The sequence below is a fragment of the Sinocyclocheilus anshuiensis genome, unplaced genomic scaffold (assembly GCF_001515605.1).
Source record: "Sinocyclocheilus anshuiensis isolate Anshui unplaced genomic scaffold, SAMN03320099.WGS_v1.1 scaffold1102, whole genome shotgun sequence".
NCBI lineage: Eukaryota > Metazoa > Chordata > Actinopteri > Cypriniformes > Cyprinidae > Sinocyclocheilus > Sinocyclocheilus anshuiensis.
The window spans coordinates 1,399,795-1,422,352 of NW_015539924.1; the positions used below are offsets into that span (position 1 = coordinate 1,399,795).

Below are 22,558 nucleotides of genomic sequence, written 5' to 3' on the forward strand. Positions count from 1 at the left end.
CACACACACGCACACACACATGATGCGCAAAACTCCGCACTTGAACAGTCATTAGCAAATACTTAAACTAATAACAAAACAGTAGCTTATTCAGAAGCGCCAGATTGTCATAGTAAAGTCAGAATTACCTCCTCTCCTAGTTTCACGAAACGGTCGTCCATAAAATGCTTTGCTGTTCTGTTGTAAGTAATCTTAAAGATTCCTAAATGCATCTACTTTCGGAAGGCCAAATAAAGTGCTTTTGCTTTCGCCTAGAAACACACAGCGTCTCCCTGACATGGCTGCTTCAACACTAGCTGTGGTTACTGAAACCACGCCTTCTTTCTTTGCATGAACATTTGGGCGGCATTATGCTAATATTTACACATAGTGAGGTAGATATGTGGGGGCGTGTTAGAACGAGCCGTTTTAGGGGGGCGTGGCAGAGTCTTAACTTTGATAAAGAATATCTCTTTGGTTTTGAGACTTTAGTCTTTGCAACTTCAGGGATCTTATCTATGCACAATCAGCTTGTAACACTCCAAAGAGAAAGGAAAACTTGAAATCGCATCATATGACCCCTTTAACAGAAGTGGTATTATTTTACAATATTGATAGTTATTATTTTAAAATATTTTTACAAAAACATTTTAAAATATGAAAAATGGCACACAGACACTTTTTTGAGTAATGACAAAAACCATTTGAACTGATTCAAAGAAAGTAATTTTGCAGAATTAGTTAACTCATCTGAATTGTATTGCACCTATTCAGTATATTGCAAATTAAAGTCATCGCAAATATATTTTGCGAATATTCAGTACATCACCTAGCCTAGACAATACCGTTATGGTTTCTGAATGAGATTTTTGTTGCTAAGATGTACTGAGCTTTGTGTGTGAGTATGTCTTACATAAGAGCAATGAAAATGATATGTCCCCTTTAAGCAAGGTTTGATTTATGACTTGCATTGCAACCTAGAATATTTTTCCAAAAGCGTTTTACATAGAATTGAATGTGCTACTTTTCTTTTCCTCTCATTGTTTTTAGGTGTCAAAATAATTGTGTCTTGTGCTAATATTTCTTTAGAAAGCAATTTTGTGTTCTGTCAGTGCCCGCCAGTGTTGTTTGGCTGCTGATAAATTCATATTTCTCCCTATGTGACCGAAGTCTGTAGGATTATAAGACCCTCAGCCTACACAAATGTGCTCTCCATCAGGAGAAAGACAGAACAGGAGAGATGAGCTGACAACTTGCCTTTTTGCCAACAAGCATTATCATTCATGATAGCCCAGCAGGTACAGTCATTAAGTGCATGGGAGGGCTGAAAAAAAAACTCTCCACTTTCACGCTTCTCTCGCACCCCCGGCCCCTCGCCACGCACGCAGACTTGGCAGTAGGAGCACAGTGGCGGTAGTGTTATGGCTGAGACTGATTAGGATCTTTGATAGTGCTGGTGTGTCTGGTTCTCAGGGATCTGATATGTGTCCCTATGATCAGCTGTAACTGTATAGTGCAGATACAAATGGATGACAAGAGGGCAAGACTGAACACTTTGGACATGACAGACTGGACTAAGGCTTAGGCAGTGAAGTAAGTGTGCTATTGAGGATGACAGCTGAATTGTTTTTGTATTTGTGTCTGTGCATTTATAGTTGTGTGTCTAGTAACTAAATCTACAATGCGTTTTGGCTGGTCTTGAACATTTCTGATCAAGTGTTAACTATTTACAAATAGCTTTTATCTAGCTGTTTGTTATATAAGATTTGAATTTTATTTTTTTTGTTTTGTTTTTGTTTGTTTTTGTTGTTGTGACTTTTATTTTGTTTTGCAGAGTTTTGTTTTTTGTTTTTGTTATGGCTTTTTAATCAATCAAAGTTAAATTTTTATTTTGATTAATAATATTACTATAGTTTTTATTATTTATTTATTTTTTATTTTTTACTTTGGGTCAAATCAAAATAAATAACATCTAAAAGTTGCAATAAAACAGAAGTAGCAACAGATTCTTTTTCTTCTATATTGTGATGTACATCCAAGTCTAACAGATTATCGAAAAAGAAATAATGTAGGGCAGGGAATTGGTTCTATCCATCAGTAGTGGATTTGATTTTGCGACATGCATTGCACTTAAAAGTAGAAATAGATGGTCGTGAGCTTGCAGAAGTGAGGGTTAAATGGACTAAATGACTGGAGAAGAGCTGTGTACATCACAAGGAGTAGGGATGTTCATTTCGGTTATTTCTCCTAACTGACAACTGACGCTAGTTAACCGATTATTAACCGTTAACCGACTAGATTATTTTAAAATTTAATTGAATTAAATTAGAAAGGATAAGTGTCTGTGACCCATTAAAAATACTAACATTTGTTTTCCAGGGATACATTTTACATGCGCAAAAAGCAGCAAACAACAGAACATGAAGATTCACATGGTCGCATCACATCGCGCACCTGCAGCGCTTCTGCGAGCGGAGAAAAAAAGCTAGGCTATATAACGAATAAATAGGCCTATACAAGAAATATATTTTACTTAAATAATAAATAAACAAATTGAAAGAAAAAACTGTGCAACAAGTAGGCTAGTCTAGTATGCAGAGTTTCGGTTCATGCATTTTTGTGGTGCATGCGAGAAAGGAAACCAAAACGGCAGAAAGCGGCATCTTATTTTTCTTTATTTTATAAAAGCACAAAGATTTGTTTTTATTGTGAATGCACACAAATAAAAGCAAACATTTTAGAGTTTCGATTATCTGTAGGACTTGAAGGAGTAGTTGTTTCCATTGTTAGGAGGAAAAAATTCAAGTGATTGCGCCGGCGCCATACGCGCACACAGTTGAGCATTGCTAACTTGACAATGCAGCCTGTTCATTATCATAATAAAATACAGTCAGTCAAACATATGGAAAAAACACACTGCTCAGTTTAAATATGTAGTAAAATCTGAGCCCACATTTTGTTTTACGTGGACATTGGAACACGAGTGAAGTAGGCTACAAAAAACAGGTTTTTCATAAATAATATTTGGCATTCAAATAGCTAAATCGCAAATACGGAAACATTTGGATTTGTGTCGAATGAGAGACCCAATGTTGGTTTCAGTTTCGTTTTAGCCTAAATGAATTCGTTTTGGCTTGTCGTATAGCTTCTGTCATATAACATTTTTAATTCTTGTTCTTTTCTGAATAGCCTACTGTTAAATTTAAAAGATTTGCTGTGGAGTGAGGGGAACTAAAATAGCCTATATAATGTTTGTAAACATTTCGTGTCGGTATTAGGCCTATTTCTGAATGAAATAATAAAATGTGTCTTATAGGCTATACACAACGTGTTGTTTTTTTTTTTTGTTTTTTTTTAATATGTCTACGCATAGTGTATTTTAACCAAGCAGCAAACGTTTTAAAATATTTTGATTAATAACGGGGGGGAAAAATGACTTTTTAAACCGTTTAACTGATTGTATTAATCTGTCAAAATTCTTACTGTCAGTTAACAGTTAACTGATTAAAATGAGCATCCCTAACAAGAAGTCTATCCTTTTTCACCGGAGGATCAAGTAACATTTTTGATTAAACATTATGAGGTCAAACATGTTTAAAAATGAAACCTGAAACCTATTAAAATCTATAATATGCATCTAGAAAATAAATAGGGTTAATGTTCTAGCAACATCAATTAACTGCATGTATTAACACGTTATTATGCCAGGCCTAATTTTATAATACTTCACATTTACATGTGCAAATTGCCATTGAAACCTGTTGCTATTATTGGTAAGTTGGTAACATGAGTGAATGAAACCCAGACAGTCATTTAAGTCTGCCAGCAGAATTCCAGCACAAAGGGAGACACAACCTCTGCCTATTGTCATCTTTTACGCTTAAGTCATTAACCCCATCCATTGCCAAAACTGCAATGAGTGCAAGTCTGGTTCTTTCACCTTAAGCCCTCAGGACAGACTCAATGACAGCATGTGAAGCATTCTTCACTTTTAAGCTGCTTAAGCCGCCACCCGTGCAATTATTTTTTTATTGTCGTGTTGAGGCAAGACATTTGGAAATGTAATCTTTTGGGAAAATACAAAACAAATGTTTTGGAAATAGGAAATAAATGGGTTTATTTGTTGTTTCAGTGTGAATAAAGAATGCAAAAGAACATCCGTCCATTTGCCCTTGACACGTCTGGTATTGATGGAGAAAGCGATATGAAGAGAGAACTGCTTCCTCTGTGGTTTAGGATGGGTGAACCTGGGCTCTGAGGGGGGCTTTGCATTCACAGCAGAGTGAACTGCTCTCCAAACAGTTAAGTGGATGGGACACGAGAAAGAGAGAACTCTTATCTGACATCTGAGGAAACAGCTACTTCCTTTACCGCAGTCTATACAACACATGACTGGCAGCCAATGCTCAATGGTTTCTCATCCGATGAAGACACAAGTTTCTGGATGGTACTGTACCATTGGATGGGAATTGTTATGGAAAAGTTGCTCTTTCTTAAAAGAATAGGTCACGCAAGAATGAAAATTTGCTGATGTTATCACCCCCAGGCCATCCAAGATGTAGTTTGTTTCTTCATCGGAACAGATTTGGTGAAATTTAGCATTACCTCACTTACTTACCAATGGATGCCATCAGAATGAGAGTCCAAACAGCTGATATAGAAAATAATGCTTTTTCCAGTGAAAAAGTCCATCCCGTTATCCTCTCACATATTTGTTTAGAAATGGACTGTTTCACTTGTAAATGTGGTTGATCTGAGCAGATTTCTCTCCTGATTCAGATGAGATGACTTTTTTAATGGAGAAATTAGCATTTTGGATAGAGGACTCATATTGTAACCAGAAGCAACGGTTTTAAGTTAAATACATCTTAATGATGGATTTGTTTATTACAAACACCCAGCTTTGTCTTTACAAGATGTTAATTGATGGACTGGAGTCATGTGAATTACTTGTGGATTATTGTGATGTTTTTATCAGCTGTTTGGACTCTCATTCTGATGGCACCCATTCATTGCAGTGGATCCATTGCTGAGCCGCTGATATAATGCTAAATTTCTCCAAATTTGCTACAGTGAAGAAACTAACTCATCTACATCTTGGATGGATAGCTTAAGGGGGAGTACATAATCAGCAATTTTTCATTTTGGGTGAACTATTCCTAAGAATGCTGAGAATATGAGCTATGTTTTATTTGGTCTCAACTTTGTCTCAAATTGTTTCTTCTATCATCCTTCCTAGAATTATTTTGCGACACTGTTGAGATCTCTCTAAACTGTTGTTGAGAAGACACGTGAGATCTTTCTTCCAGAAAAACATCTCAAACTCATCTTAAGTCGGTCTTAGAAAATCAAGTGAGATATTAAAGAAATTCCATTTGGGATTTTTCCTTAAATTGGGAACATCAGTCTTGGCTGGTTTGCATGACATTGTTTGAATGAGATAAATTTTGCAGCTTGGTAGATTCTGAAAGTGTTCTCACGGACAATGTGATTGTTTTTGTGGGGAGGAATCGCACCTTTAACAGTGCTAATTAGATGCTTGAGACAATGATCTTAATCACTCAGCACAGCCATCACACCCAGTGGCCCATTCACATGCAAACGTGGCCGGAGAACAGGAAGTAGGAGATGGAGAGACAGAGAAAAGAAAAGAAACAGACTGAAAGACAGAGGGAGGAGGATATCCATCAACACACGAGTCCTCCATCCCTCATACTACCGTGTTTGTGACAGAGAGAGAAAGAGAGGGAGAATTAGTCATATAAACGGATTCTGTATGCAGTGATGGGGAGTAACTGACTAAAAGTAGCAATGATATTCATTTAGCTACATTTTTCAGTAGCAAGTTGTTTTCAAAACAATTTTTCCTGAAAAAGCTTTTTCCAGTAACAAACTTTTTTTTCAACAAGTAGTGGCTTAACGTAAGAAAATGCTACGGAACACGGTTAATTTATTTATTTATTTGTCACCGAAAAATTTACAGCGATAGACAATAATACCATCTACTGTATCAAGATTTATTTTAGGGAATTAATTTGTTTGGATTGGTTCATTTACATAAACCAGTAAAAAAAGCAATCACTGGTTTACTGTATGGCATATGCATTATCTATCTATCTATCTATCTATCTATCTATCTATCTGTCTGTCTGTCTGTCTGTTTGTCTCACAGGTTAGCTACTACTTTAAAAGGGAAGCTTAAAATTATTAATATCTTGTACCTTAACAACTATAGTATGAATAGTCCATGTTGTGATCTTATTTATTTTTATTTTGTGAAGATTCATATGAGATTTTATTATTCAGTGCAAAATGTACAGCTTTTGTCTACCAGCATGCACTGTCACTGTGTTTATTCTGTGTGAGTGGAAGTCAGAGACAGAAAAAAAGCGAGAAAAAGAGAGTATCTGTGTTGTTTCAGTGTGGCATGTGTATTTGCAACAAAAGAACACATAGAAGTGAAAACAGAGGGATGAAAACACAGGAAGGAAAGAGAACAACAATGGAGATATTGTCACGTGCTTTCAGTATCCTGGCGGCTACTACAGACCCATTTGAGCTACAATGAAGCTCTTCTCTATCTCTATCTATATTTATCTTTATCTTATGTAAATGATTTTTTGCCATATTTGTGAGGTGGGAATTGCACTACTTTTTCTACACACCTTTTTCTCCTCCAACCTTGTTTGCAAAAGCTATTTTCTCTACAGTAACTCTGCCCACTATTATTCATGCGATTTACACTTTATACAAATAGCATATTACTTATGTTTAATCTCAGTGTAAATACAGTAGCAAACAAAAGAGACACCAAACCGTTTATAATGTTACTAAAGAATTATATTTCAAATAAATGCTGTTCTTTTAAACTTTCTAATATTCAAAGAAGAAAATATTACGTTTCTATAAAAGTATTAAGCAGCACAACTCCTTTAAACATAGATAAGAAGAAGAAGAAGAAAAAAGAAGAAAGAAAAATGTTTCTTGTGCAGCAAATCAGCATATTAGAATGATTTCTGAAGGATCATGTGACACTGAAGACTAGAGTAATGCTGCTGAAAATTCAGCTTTGCATCACCAAATTAAATTCCATTTAAAAATATATTTAAAAAAATAACAACAGTTATTTTAAATTGTAATAATTGTTAGCAATATTACTGTTTTACTACATTTTAGATCAAATAAATGTAGCCTTGGTGAGCATAAGAGACTTATTAAAAAAAAAAAAAACTGTCGGTTGACTTATTTACTTATTGATCATATTTGGTCATTGCTGCATCATATAGCTGCATATTTGTATATTTACAAGTTACAACACAATAATGGTGTGGTAATATACAGTATTGTGATTGGTTTTATCACACATAGCCTTTCAACCACTTTTCTTTAGGAATTGCAAGTCTACTGTGTTGTGCCAAGTTGCTTATATTTGCCTTGCACGTTTAACCATTTTTTCCATATTCAAAACAATGCAAATCATGCTCTGCGGTTCCCTGGAAAACCAACACTAACACAACCGAAGTGTGAGACCTGAAAAGTTGTCGTCTTTGTTATATTTGTTTATTGAAGAAGATGAAGGAGAGAGAGAATGTGAGCGGGATAGAGAAAGGAACTACTCTGAATTCCTCACGCTCACTCGCAGCTCTGTCATTACAAATGTCTGGCGGCAAAGGTTTGGGCACGAGGGCTGGAATCTCTCTCTCTCTTTCTGTCTGCCTCTGTGTTATTATACAAAGTCACATGCTCAAAACTGCTCTGTGAAGGCAGAAACCTCTGGTCACGCTGTATATATACATTCCCCAAGATTTGTAGACATCTATTTGCACTTTCAATGGTTTTAACACTAACAAGATTAGCGGCTACCTCTGTTTTTATGGATTTTTGTATACGAATAAAGCTCAGGTGCTACATATGTAAGGTCTTGTTTGCCCACAAAGTTTTCTGCCAATGTTTGAGGCCAAAAACACTGTTTGCTGTTTTGGCAAACGCAACAAAATTGCATCTCGGTTAGCAGGATATTCCGCAAAGGATTAAGGCAGCTTGACCTTTAACTATGGGATGTGACCCTTAAAAAACTTTTGTAAACAACAGGGCATGAGAATGTGAAGCATTGTGGAATGAACTAATTGGCCAGGTTTGGTGAAGTCTGTAGGTTAGTCACTTATTGACTTTATGTACCTTTAGCCACAAGCTAGCCACCCGCTAAACCCCAGACAGACGGAACTGTAAACCGAAAATGGATTCCCACACTCGTATCATGGTGGACTATGCTTCCAAGCTGTAAAAACACACTTAAGCCGTAACTTATCACAGACGTTGGTGTGCTTAAGACGATTACTCCTTCACACAGCAACACACACATACACATACACAAACACATTTCTTGTAGGAACCTGCCTTACCTCAAACCTGTAAGATCACCTGGCATTTACGACGCGACACAGATGTCCAGATCTAACTCATGTGAAGACGGTGACTGTCAAACCTGTCCTGGTGAGAGGATAGACGAACTTTCCAAAACACATTTGCTTTTCTTTAACATGTTGTTTATGTTGTTATTGCTAGCTAAAACTATTAAACATCATCTTTTGGTAATTGAAATTAAGCAGAAATAAAATTTAAACATATGTAATTGGAAAAACTTGAAAAAAAATGTTAAAATGTTGCCTTGGCGACTAACTGAAATGAGTTTGAGTTGAAAACGGAAATCTTATAAAGATTTATAAAATGAAAACTAAAGCTGTATAGAAATACTTAAAAAAAAACGAATTAAAATGACAACAGCACATAGCAAAATTACTAAAACTTAGGCAAAAATTCAAATGAAAATAAAAAATAAAAGCTAATTCAAAATATCAGTAAGTACTATAATATTATTTAAACAATATTAAAATAACTCTATTATCATGTTGTTCCGAACTTGTATAACTTTCATTCCTATGTGGAGATAAAAGATGATATTTTGAAGAAGTGTTTTTGTCTTTACAATGGAAGTCGATGGGGTCTAAAACAACATTGTATAGACAGTTTTTTTTTTAAATACCATTGTTTTTTGTTCCATATTTTCACATATAATAATATGGTCTTTAGAGATATTTCTATCAGCATTGGCCATTAAAATACATTAGTTGACCACTTCTATTCACGTTCATTTTATAGATAAATTTTTTGTTAGCAATTGTCTTATTTGTTTTAACTTTACTAAGGAGTAACTTCTGACACAAAGTTGATGCTTTAGGTTGATTTGTGAGAATTCACTTGGTCAAATGTTCCTGATCTGTGAACCATAAACACTTGATATTAGCAGGTTTTTTGACCACTTGAAAACCCAATTTGCTTTTAAGCTTTAGCTCATTACAGATGAATAATTCAGCTTAATTAACATCTTGACATTCTCTCTAATCCAGCTCTGTTCTGAGACCAGTTTATAGACTCCTTTTGAAGTTCTGCTTGGCTTAAAGACTGCTTTGTGATCAGATTACCATTCCTTCAGTTGGTAAAGCCGCTCCCCTCAGCATGTGGTTGGCTGCTGGGTTTGAGTGTGCACGCGTGTGTGTGTGTTTGGGGAGAATCGGTCTCTCTCTCAGAGCAGTGAAAGGCAGAGCGAGGAAAGGAGTGCAGTGGAGCTTTACTCATGAAGCTGCCTGCCACCCAGCCAAACTTTAGCGGCTTCTCGTTGGCTGTCTCGGGATCAGGCTTTTGCCAGGGAATTCTGCAGCCCGGCTCCGACACTCTGAGGTAGGGAGTTGGAATTTTCTTTGTTTGAGGATTTATGAGGTGGAAAGTTGCTTTGCCACGTGGGACTGTTTTTGTGCGTGTGCCTGAGTGTGAAAGAGAAAGGTGTGTGGTGACACCACTTTACTATTCTTACATTGATTTTTTTAAGTTTTAGAATAAAATAAAAAATTGTATTATATACAAAATATTTTAAAAAAATGAATGCCAACAATTGTGGTTAGAAAATAAAAATAAAACATATATAATGATTAAACAAGTGAAACTGAATTGTTAATATCTTACAGCTTTTTTTTTCTCATGTACGTTTATTTTATTGAAAAAAACAAAGGATGCACTGATTAAGGACTGGATTTTTAGAGTAAATGTCTAAGATAGTGATTGTCAGCTTTCTTAAATTTATACAGTATACTCAAAAATTATGCCTTTGACCATTTGAGCCACAATTTAAGCACTTTATCTACTTTTATAACAGTCTATGAAAGCTGAGGACAGAGTTTGTTCTCAGTTTTGGTACACATGTGTCAAGAAACATCTTCCTTGCTCTTTGCTATTGATAAGCTCAAAATTTAGCGCACTGTCACAGCTTTGTCTGTATTACTTATTTGAATACACTACCGTTCAAACGTTTGAGGTCAGTAAGATTAAAAAAAAAAAAAAAGAAATGAATAATTTTATTCAGCAAGGATGCATTAAATTGAAAAAGTGGCAGCCTGGCAACAGGGCATTTACATTATTACATTTGTAATGTTACAGACATTTCTCTTTCAAATAAATACTATTAATTTGAACTTTCTATTCAGCAAATAATCATGAAAAAATTATGTATTACGGTTTAAGCAGGACAACTGTTTTCAACATTGACAATTATAAGAAATGTTTCTTGAGCAAATCAGTATATTAGTCTGATTTCTAAAGGATCATGTGACACTGAAGACTGTTGTAATGGCTGCTGAAAATTCAGCTTTGCTATTAAAGGAATAAACTACATTTTTAAATATATTCAAATAAAATACAGCTATTTTAAATTGTAATCATATTTTATATTATTACTGTTTTTGCTGTATTTTCAATTAAATAAATGCAGCCTTTGTGAGCATAAGATACTTCTTTTAAAAAATATAAAAAATCCTACTAACCCAAAACTTTTGAACAGTAGTGTAATTTCCCAACTTTTAAAACCATAGTCACCTCGCAGCACAAATATTTTTCTCAAAGCAACAAGCTTGTCAATGACCCATGCACTTTATTTCTTGCTGTTCCTGGTTAAAGTACCTTTCCTGATCTTCCACAATGCCTGGCAACAGGGCTGGGGTTGCTGTAGAGATGGGTATCCTTGCAGAACTAATTGATAGGCCACCCAAAGCAAACAGGACGGGGCAGTGTGTGCAGTCGAGCTGTAGCTCACAACTCCACGCTGCTCTTCTAATAACAGGTCTTTAGAAAAAAAAAAAAAATTCCTGCCCTGTGGATCAACCCCCCTATATGCTTTTACTTCTTTGGGGCTTGACACTAATCTAATGTCCCAGACGGGGGAGGGGCCACTGTTTCTGCATGCATGTGTTTGACTACGGCGGGGTAGATGACAGGTTGTTTTGGGACAGTGTGTGTTTGGTTTTGTCAGACCTGTGTCTTCTGTCACTGGTAATTAATTTGCTGATTCATTATATGGTATTAGCTTAAAAGTATTAGTGAATGTTGTTGATGGTGGCGAGAGATTGTGGAAAGCAGGTGAGACAGAGCGTTTCTACTGTTTTTATTCAAAGCATCTCAGACGGGTGTCTGTTTATATGGAGATTTGACTGTATGATTTGCCTCTTTAATTGTTCTACCTAGACTGCAATGGGAGTCTTCACAACTGAAGGCTTTTGTTGAAATCGATTGACCTAAAACATAACATTTTGTCATTGTTTATTCACCTTCATGTTATTTTAAAGGGGTCATATGATGCTGCTAAAAAGAACATTATTTTGTGTATTTGGTGTAATGAAATGTGTTTATGCGGTTTAAAGTAAAAAAAAACACATTATTTTCCACATACTGTACATTATTGTTTCTCCTCTATGCCCCGCCTTTGTCGATTTTTACAAAGCTCATCGGTCTGAAAAAGCGAGGTGTGCTGTGATTGGCCAGCTATCCAATGCGTTGTGATTGGCCGAATACCTCAAGCGTTAGACGGAAATGTTACGCCCCTCACATACTGTTGATGCCGTGTCCCGGCCAGAGCAACGAGACAAAAAATATGAAAACCCATTACAAACGAGGCAGAGAAAGGAAAAATTGAAATCGCATCATATGACCCCTTTAAACCTGAATTACTTTTTCATCTGTGAAGCTTGTAATGAGAAATTTCACACTTTTCAATGCAATGACAATGAATGCTGACTGAAGATATCAATCCCCAAAATGGCCACAAAACCACCTTAAAAGTATCCTAAAGAATCATAAAAGTAGTCCACATAACCCATGTGCTATATTCCAAGTCTTCTAATGTTATTTAATAACTTATAGTAGATAGTAAAATTACCCCATGATTTACTCACCCTCAAGCAATTCTAGGTGTAGCCTATATGACTTTATTTTTTGCAGATGAATACAATCAGAGTTATATTTAAAAAAAAAATGTCCCGGCTCTTCCAGGCTTTATAATGGCAATGAATGGGTGTTGAGATTTTGAAGTCCAATAAAGTGCATGTATCCATTATAAAAAGTATTCCACATGGCTCCGGGGGGTTAATAAAGGCCTTCTGAAGCGAATCGATGCTTTGTGTAAGAAAAATATCCATATTTAAAACTGTAATCTCTTGCCTCCGCTAACTGTGGAATGCACGCTCATGAGAGAGTAGCGTTCCAGCAGATTATGTAGGACAGGGGTGCCCAAACTCGGTCCTGGAGGGCCACTGTCCTGCAGACTTTACCTCTAACTTGCCTCAACACACCTGCCTGGATGTTTCTAGTATGCCTAGTAAGACCTTGATTTGCTGTTTAAGGTGTGTTTTATTGGTGTTTGAGCTAAACTCTGCAGGACAGTGGCCCTCCAGGAGTAGGATTGGACAACCCTGATGTAGGTGTAGTGTAAGCTCCGGTGAGAAGTGATGAACGCGGAAATGCAGATGAGAGAGCAAAACAAAACACAGGTTTCGAAATAGAAGTACAAAACGAGGATTTGTAAAGAAAAATTTGAGAAAAGATTTCGATATAAGCCAAGAGGAGACTGGTTTTCCTTTGCTGTAAACAAAACTTGGTTCTCAAGAGACTAGCATATTCTTACCAGAGCTTATGCTACGCCTACATCTTACGTCATCCACTGGAATGGATTTTTCTTACACAAACACATAGTTTCAAGGCCTTTTTAACCCCCTGTGTGGAGTACTTTTTATGATGGATGGATGTACTTTTTTGGGCTTCAAAACCTCAACACCCATTCACTGCCATTATAAAGTTGGGAGGGCCAGGACATTTTTCAATATAACTCAAATTGCAATCGTCTGAAAGAAGAAAGTCATTTACACCTAGGATGGCTTGAGGGTGAGTAAATCATGGGGTAATTTTCATTTTTGGGTAAACTATCCCTTTACGTTGTTATTCACATATAATCTCTATCTCTAGAAAGCTGTGGTTTGAACTAAAGAACTGATTCAGTTGTGAACAAATCATTCAGAACAGCTAATGCATTAGCTACAGAAGACCTGGTAATTAACACATGAGGTGGATGGACTACTAAAGGAAAGATCCACAATAAAAGTTTGTGGATTTTTCCTTTGGCTTGATGTACTGATCTCGCATATGTCTCAAAAAATCTCACCTGTACAGTTTTGAAAGAGATCTCAATGATTGTGCTCAGATTTGCAATGAAGCCAGATCAAATTTTTGTCTCATTTTAATTGAGAAATCATGAGCTATGACAGATGAGCCATACTATTTTCATCTGGATGGTTGTAGATACTCTAAGTAATTCTTCAATTATTCTTCAATTTTTAACTCTGTTTTGTGCTTTTAGGCCTAATTCACCCAAAATATTTAAAACATTCCTTTGTTTGTATTCCATGCCTCTTTCGGAACCAATATATTGCACACTCCCCTTCTATTTTGGGCTGGTTTGCACTTGGGCAAAGCAAGAGGAATGTCTTTGGATTATATTGGAAAGAAAGAAACAGAGCGATGAATTCTTTGAACGTATAAAAGTACCACTTTCTGACCCACCTCTACCCTCTCTGCCACCCACACCCTCTGCTTCTCTCTCTTTCATGTATGAAGTATTGTGTGGCTGTTCAGAACTTTGTTTTGTTGTTGTGAAGATCAGAGAGGTTGACATGCTAGTCAACAAGAAAATAATATGTTGGACTGTTCTGTTGTGTAACTTAAAAAATTTGACTAAAGGAGTTGGTTGGGCTGACCACATTTATTCAACATAACATTTAAAGAATTAATTCATAAAGTTTTACTTGTTGTATAACTTTATGGCCTGGCTTCACAGACAGGACTTAGGTTAAGCCAGGATTAGACCATAGTTCAATTAAGACATTTAAGCAATTTTTATAAACAAGCCTTAAAAAATAAACATTACTGGTGTGCGTCTTGAGACAAAACAATGAAAATTATATATTCAGTCAGTCAGTGCTAGTTTCTTTCAGTTGAAACAGCTCAGACTTACACTTTAGTCTGGGACTAGGCTTAAGCCTTGTCTGTGAAACTGTGGGATAATGTACACATGCATGTATGTTATGCATTTACTTGGATAGCAAAGACTTTTTAAAAGTGTATATCTGATTAAAGTTTTTTTTATTATTTTATTTTTTACATTTTATATTTTTATTTTATTTTATTTTATTTTATTTTATTTTATGCATTTCCTTGGATGGCACAGGCTTTTTAAAAGTGTATATCTGATTAAAGTTTTTTTTATTATTTAATTTTTTATTTTATTTTATTTTATGCATTTCCTTGGATGGCCACAGGCTTTTTAAAAGTGTATATCTGATTAAAGTTTATTTTTTGTCAACTTTTAGCTGGAACTTTTCAGTAAGTCTGAATGCATTTAAATGGATTTCATGGCGTCTTTAAAAAGGAAGAAGTGACTCATTCATGTCTATTTTTTTCCATTTCACTTTTGGGGGCTTTTTTGGTATTTGTTTGCATTCTCCATCTATAGCATCTGACAGCATGTGGCAAATGATGAATGAAGCAGATCATTTAAGCAGAGACGTTCAAGCAGACAAACACATTAGCACAGTGAGTGTGAGAGCTTTTAATGACAAATAGCCCCAATGGGACCAACTTTCTCACAGCTCATTAAAACAGGAACCACAGACGTCCTTCCATGCCAGTTATGTCGAGTCGGTTATGACAGACGTGAGCTATGGGGACTTTGTTCATATCAAAACAAGTATCTATTCAGCCGATTCACAGGACGTCAGGACTGCGGTGGATGTTTGAACACATGCCTCTCTTGATTCATGACTGCCCGTGAATGAGCTTATGGGCTGGTTTGTTTGCCTGAATGATCCTGAGAAATGAGGAGGATTAGGTGGTATCTTAGGTGTTGATAAGACGTTTTGTTGCCACACAGAGTTGCTTAAGCTAGTTCTCTTAGCATCGCTCGAGGCTGGAGTGGCCTAAACTGGTGGCTTGTGGGAGTTCGGGCAGTCTGTGTTTGGATTTAGCAACTAGCATGGAGGGACTTCCTGTTTACACACCCCCAATACATTAATTTCAGCAAATATCATTTTCTCTGTCTTTCAGATCTTTTTAAGGTTTATAATTTTTAGCTTGATTTTGTCAACCTTGATTTTTAAAAAAAGCCTTATTTCATCTTAAGTAGCACAATTGTTGTTTCTATTAGTTTCAAATAAAGTTAATAAAGTTATTCTAGGAATTTTAGAACATTAGCTAAAGTAGAAAAATGTGTGACTTTTAAAAAAGACAGATTTCAAATAAATAAATAAATAACATTAAAAATATATAAAATAGTTCAGTCATAACTTTTGAATTTGAATAGGATTAAAAATATAATATACCTATATATTAAAAAATACGCCTGAAAGTGTTTTTTAGCCTGATTTTAGATCAAGAAAGATAGATAGATAGATAGATAGATAGATAGATAGATAGATAGATAGATAGATAGATAGATAGATTTTGTTACTGTAAAAATAAATAAATAAAATATATAAATTAAAATAAAAACAGTAATAATTCAATTCGATAATTCAACAAAATAATTCTGTTATTGGCAAACAAATAAATACATTTATTTGACTTGAAGTAGCAGAAACTGATTCTGTTATTGTCAGATTTTGTTAAATAAATAAATACATAAATAAATAAATAAGCAAGCATTTTAGTCATATCTAGGCTAAAATGGCAAAACTGTTAATTGTGTTATTGTCCAATTGTCTGAGAAAAAAAAACAACCTTCCACTGATTTGAGCTAAAATAGCAAATTTACTTTATTTAGTGTAAGATTTTGTGATTTGACAATAAAATGTACAATCACACAACTCAATCTCACAACTGTGTTTTTCCTTTAACCAGTAGTGTCTTTGGCCCATATGATTTTGGTTGAGCCCTGCTGAGCATCCTAATGGATTTCGTCAGACAGGAACACTGTGGGAAATGGGGGAAAGCAACCAGAGCGCATTGAGAATTTGAGGCGCAGAGCTAATTAAAACAAGTTTTGAGGAGCAGAGAGACGCGCCTAATGTTTCAAGCATGATGGGAATGCAGGTTTTTATGCTCAGACTGTCCCTGTGCAGACTTCATGACTCTCCACAGATGCTGTTTTTTGCTTACCTTTCCTTCCATTCCTACTCTTTAAATCTGCATTTTCCATATTATGCTGAACAGTACGCATCCATGAATTCTGTTTTATCTCTTGCAGTGCTCTTTTCACTTTATTGATATCTTGTCCCTCAGAAATGTAGAGAAATGACTGTTCCTCTAACTTTTCTATTTGTTCTTAGTTGGGACGACAGCAGCTCAGTCAGCAGCGGGATCAGTGACACCTTGGACACAGATGACCTCAACACCAGCTCGTCCCTTAGCTCCTATGTCAACACCCCATCTGTCCCACACAGAGACGTGGATGAACAGGTCAGTCATTGAAACCAGAGCCTCATGGTCTACAGAATCAGAAACATCTGCAGAAGTTCACATGAGAAACAACTTCAAAACATGATTCAGTTTTCATTTATAGAAATTATTTTCGCAGAATAAATTAAAATGGTTTTATTATTTTATTTGATTGTCTATGTCATTGTTTTAAATAGGTAATCATTTATATTTTTATGATGGATTTTCATGTGTTAAGATTGAAATTCTAAAGGTCCTTGCACACTGAGTCCGAAATTTTCGTATGCGTTTTTTTCTCTCGTTTTTATCGTATTCGTCATCCTTTCCTATCAAAATGCTTGCTACATATGCGAAAACGCAGAAAATCAAACCTGATCCGAATTTTTTTATGACGGACGAAAGTTTCGGAGGCAGTGTGTAAACGTGATTGGCACAACGTGAGGTCGTATTTATTTTTTAACGTGCGAAAATTTCGGACGAGAATTTCGGACTCAGTGTGCAAAGACCTTAAGTCTGGGACAGTGATAAAACAATATAAATATTTTAATATAAAATTTCTTTAGTAGTCAGTATAAATGATAAAGGCTTATAAAAAGTTTTAATATGACCTTTAAAAAAAATGAAGTGAAAGTGACGTGACATGTGGCCAAGTATGGTTAACCATACTAGGAATTAGTGCTCTGCGTTTAACCCATCCTAAGTGCACACACACAGCAGTGAACACACACACACCGTGAACACACACCCGGAGCAGTGGGCAGCCATTTATGCTGCGGCGCCCGGGGAGCAGTTGGGGGTTCGGAGCCTTGCTCAAGGGCACCTCAGTCGTGGTATTGAAGGTGGAAGAGAGCGTTGTACATTCACTCCCCCCACCTACAATTCCTGCCGGACTTGAGACTCGAACTCGCAACCTTTGGGTTACGAGTCCGACTCTCTAACCATTAGGCTACGACTTCCCCCGTGGCCTTCCCTTAAAGGTATAGTTCACTCAAAAATGAAAATTATCCCATGATTTGCTCACCCTCAAGTCATCCCAGGTGTATATGACTTTATTTCAGACTATCCCTTTAAATAAAAAGTTGAAATTTGTACATTTTTTCATTAATAAATGAGATGCGTATATGTGTATATATAATATTAAAAAAAAAAACTTTTTAAATATATATTTACATTTATTTTACATCTACTATTTTCTTTTAATTCATTGAAATTTTCTGAAAATATTGGTAAATTTAGTACTTGTTGGTAAACATAAATGATGTATGCATTGTAAACCTTTTTAGTCTATATTTATCTGAAATATGTTAATTTTAATAAAAATCAAGGCTTTGGGGCATAAAAGTGCCTGACTTTGAAGAAACACCCATGTAAAGATATACAGGGAAATGTAGTAGCCTTATATATATCTCACTGAACTGTTAAAAAGTCCCTTAATTTGATTCGCCGTCTATGGTTATCATTATATGCAATCAAAAACAGGCCTGCACGTTTACAGAACTGCTTTGGGAGCAGTTCTGTTGCTTCATTGTCCCTTTTGAGTCAATGAAACATTGGTGGGCCCTTATCAGAACTGGCCTGTGCAGTCTTTGTGAGTGTGAGTCAGCGGACTGACTCAACTCTGCCCCGGTGATTGATCATCTTTACAAGCTCAAAGCAGGTTAACATATGCTGAGCAAATGGGCCAGTACAGTGAAGCAAAGACACGGCGTCTGTCTCGCCTGTTCTAACAAGATGAGCACTTTAAATCCAGATGTGGCACACTGAGTTGTGTGCCAGTAACTTTATCCACACCTATGGCTTATTGGTTTGTGCATTGGTGTTACGTAGTGAAATCCATGACCTTATTTATCTTCAGTCTGCCATATTTATCTCCGCAGATGAAATTTTTTTTACTTTGGCTACTAGCTGAAATAAGTTATATAAGTTTAAGTTCTTTTTTTAATTAAATTTTATTCAGTTAACATTTGTTTTGTTTCAAGTAACAAAGATCTTTTTCAACTCTAATAGCCATAAACATGATTTCAAATTCAAAGAGATTAGAGCCATGACCCAAAAGTGCATCCGAAGCCAAATATCTGCCACCTTTCACTTCCACACCCTTGTACTTTTTCCCTATATAGTCTCCCCTCATTCTTCGGGCTGGAGTGGAGGAAGGATTTATTGTATCGTCGTTGAGATAACAATGTTTTGGAATTGGCCTGATAACAACTGGAGGCTATTAACATTCTTTCCCTGGCAATAATTTTCATGAGGATTTTCAGTAGCAGCTGAACAACAGCTTTCTAAAAGGGGGTGATGTCATCTTGGATACATACATTACAAGGTCATGTAATGGACGAGTTGGCTCTTTTGTCACATAATCAGATTTTATGATGGCTGTTGATGGTGTTGCTTAAAAAATGAGTTGCAAATTAGCTGTCGGTGATAATATTCTCAGTCATTAAAGACATTATATAATATATTTGTGCATATCAGTCCAGAGTCCTTTAGTAAAAATTTTTTTTATGCAAAGGACTCTCAAATATGATGACTCTTAAATTTAAAGGCAGGCATATATTTATATGTAATATACAGTATTTATATTTTTATATTTATGTAACAACTCATTATACTCTGCTCACAAACCATCTGGCACCCCCTTTTTTTAAAAATAACTGTAAAAAATATTTTTTATTTCCCTTTTTACACAAAACTATATGCAAATGTTTTTTTAAGTTAAAACTATTGCTACCAATAGAATACAATAAATTCAATTAATCTAATAATTTCTGACTAGTTTTTAGAAAGCGGAATGAAATCCTAATATAATTTAATATAATATAGGATTATTATTAAAATCCCTGTGTTAAACATATTTTATTTATCTATATTTCATATCCTAAGTACAAATTAACTTTGACAGCCCTAAAAAAAATTCCCCCCACAGACACTCTGGCACCCCCTTGTGGCCCCCTGGAAAACCCCCCAATTTTAACACACACCCCAATAGACAGTTTTACTTATTTGCAAAGAACATAGAAATCCATTTTATATTGCTTTCAAAGTTCAGAAAATTTCTTTGCAGTTAATGATCTTGTTTTCTCTCTTTCAGCTCCAGACGGATGCAGAGAAGCACTCTGCAGTGAAACACAACCCCAACTGGTCTAACAACGACCTTAAACGTTCAGAAGGCAGCTCTGACGGTGCCAACAAAATGGAGACCACAACTAAATGGAATCACAGGTCCTCAGATTTCTCAGATGAATCAGAACGGAGCTTGATGGGTCGCAAGACACCTACAATTTCCCAGACAGGCTCTTGGAGGCGGGGAATGACTGCCCAGGTGGGCGTCACCTCTCCACGGACGAAATCTACAATACCTACAAACTTCAGCGCACTCAAGACACATGGTAATGGTTTTAGATAGTCATGTTTTATATCCTCATGTCTTTCCAAACCTTTTTTGGAACACAAAACAATGTATTTTGATGAATGATTTTATCCATAAAATGAAAGTCAGTGGGGTCCAAAAAAACATGTTTGTGTTCCAGAGAAAGAAAGTCATACAGGTTTGAAATGACACGAAGGTAAGTAAATGATGACCAAACTTTCATTTTTGAGGTAATTTGTTCCTTTAACTGAAATATTAATAATGTTTCATTTACAAATAACGGAAAATTTTGCTCATCTGCTACCAGAGCAAGAAAATAAGCTAAATAAAATGTTTTTGTTTTAGTTTTTATTTAGCTTTATTTATTTAGTTTTGTTTTAGTACTTCAACTTAATTTTTTTTTTTTTGGTTACATTTTTAAGTTCTTCATCTTATCTAATATTTTTATTTAATTTTATTTCAGCTTTATTTTAGTTACTAAAAACAATTTTAAATAGTTTTAGTTAAGAGTAACAACACTGACTAAGCCACGTCTCTGTTTTCTTGTGGTTTCCTGAGGCATGAAAGCCACGGAGATGTATTATCTGATTCCAGATCGCATCACATTGCACTATAACGCCTACATTGTCTTATGTGTGGTGTGCAGCACTCCTTTGCCGAGACTTATGTTCAGACGAGTCCCGACATGGACCATGCTACTATATTCAAAACTTTTCAAAAACATGATTTCATTTTGTGCTTGACAGTCCATGTCGTTGATCATCCCACAGGTAAGACCGACGACGCCAAAGTGTCAGAGAAAGGACGTTCCAACGGCACCCACTCCACAACTGTTGATGACACCAAGAAACCTCCCCTCAGTTCAACCTCACGCACCCCAACCAGCACTTTTGGCTTCAAGAAGGCTCCAGGCGCAATGGCGACAATAACCGCTAGTGGAGCTGTGGTTACTAGTGGCTCTGCGACAGTGGGCAGGATACCTAAATTGGTTGGGTTTTCTGGGAGTCGAATTGTGAATCGGCAGACGACTGTCGATGATGGATACCTTCCTCCAAGTGCTCGGATGACTCTTCAGTACCGCAGTTTACCGAGGCCTAGTCGTACCGCCACAGCTCGCTGTTCTAACCGCTCCAACAACTCGAGCCTTGATGCTAGTTTTTGCAATAAAGGTACCGCCACACTTCCCAATCCTAAGAGTCGCAACTTAGTCAAGTCCCCAATGGGAACTACTAACCAGACAGACCGAGAGAAGGGTATCTTTTCCGATGTGGAGAGCCAGGTACTTAAAACTTGCACAACTACCCAAACGGGGTGCCAAGCTGGACGGCAAGTAGGAGGAAAGTATTCAGAAATGTCCTCGCCAACCCTTCGTAGGTAAGTTCTCGAAGTTTAGCTCATGTAGACTTGAAAGACTATTGATGAAAAATGTATTTTGCAAGGCATGATTTTTACTTGATGTGGATGAAAGCACCATTTTAGGTCCCTCAAATATTTACACAGCAGTTCTCAGCTGGGCTGTGTGAGTTCCAGAATATTCTCCTCCTTGGGTGCTGGACGGCGTTCACAGGACTCACTGTTTATCTGAGCGATTTGATTCTGAGGCTTGAAAGGCGTCTTCTGGCCACCACAAGTGCATTTTCCTTGGGCTTCTTGATGTTTCTCTAAAACATGGCACAGACCAAGAGGCTAGTGTTTGTTCTAGCTGATTAGCTTGCTAGCTCTGACTGATTGCTCTCTTAGTTAGTAGAACCAGACTACAGATAGACTGATGTTATCATATACTATATGAAGTCATGAGAAAAATCAGAGGTGCCAGACTTTCCTTATCTCATATTTTCTTTTGTGAAGAACAGAGGTGTCCATCCTGGACGGCTAGTGGCCTACAGAGTTTAGCTGCCCCAACACCCTTGCTTGGAGGATTTAGTGAGCCCGAAGACCTGACAGATGGTTCAGGGTTGTTTAATTAGGACTGGAGCTAAACTTTGTAGAATAGTGGCCTTCCAGTCAAGAATGATGTTGATTTCCATTTTGTTGTCAATGATCAACCAAAAAAGTGATTCTTGTCAGTTCAGTTGGAACTTTGGCTACTTTACTACTTTTTTTGGTTGAATACTTCAATGTTTCATTAATGTATCATTACTGCATCAATGTATCATTAATTACACATTTTCATATGAGCAACCAATCTATAAATAAGCTAGTTAATTTTGAAATGGACATAACCAAAAACTGACTCATGATTCAGTGAGGGAGGGTGTTAATCGTAATCTCAGTAATGGCTGTCAAACTCAAAAGCAATTTTGTGAATCTTTCGTTTTGTTTGCAATTCGGTCACTGCAGCCTGCACTATGAACATTTCCCCTGCTTATTGATTCAATCACTAACTTGTAAGCGAGTTTGAGA

The 22,558-nt window shown here is 36.3% G+C and overlaps 1 protein-coding gene across 4 annotated transcripts in view; it reads left to right on the top strand.

Annotated features, from left to right (window-relative positions):
- LOC107686659 (neuron navigator 2-like) overlaps positions 1–22,558 on the top strand; it is a 76,672-nt gene that overhangs the window by 36,274 nt on the left and 17,840 nt on the right. For all 4 annotated transcript variants that reach the window (XM_016483741.1, XM_016483742.1, XM_016483743.1 and 1 more), the window contains 3 exons: positions 16,677–16,806; positions 19,877–20,174; positions 20,926–21,529. In XM_016483741.1, coding sequence (XP_016339227.1) covers positions 16,677–16,806; positions 19,877–20,174; positions 20,926–21,529 — 1,032 coding nt within the window. The remainder of the gene's footprint in view (positions 1–16,676; positions 16,807–19,876; positions 20,175–20,925; positions 21,530–22,558) is intronic.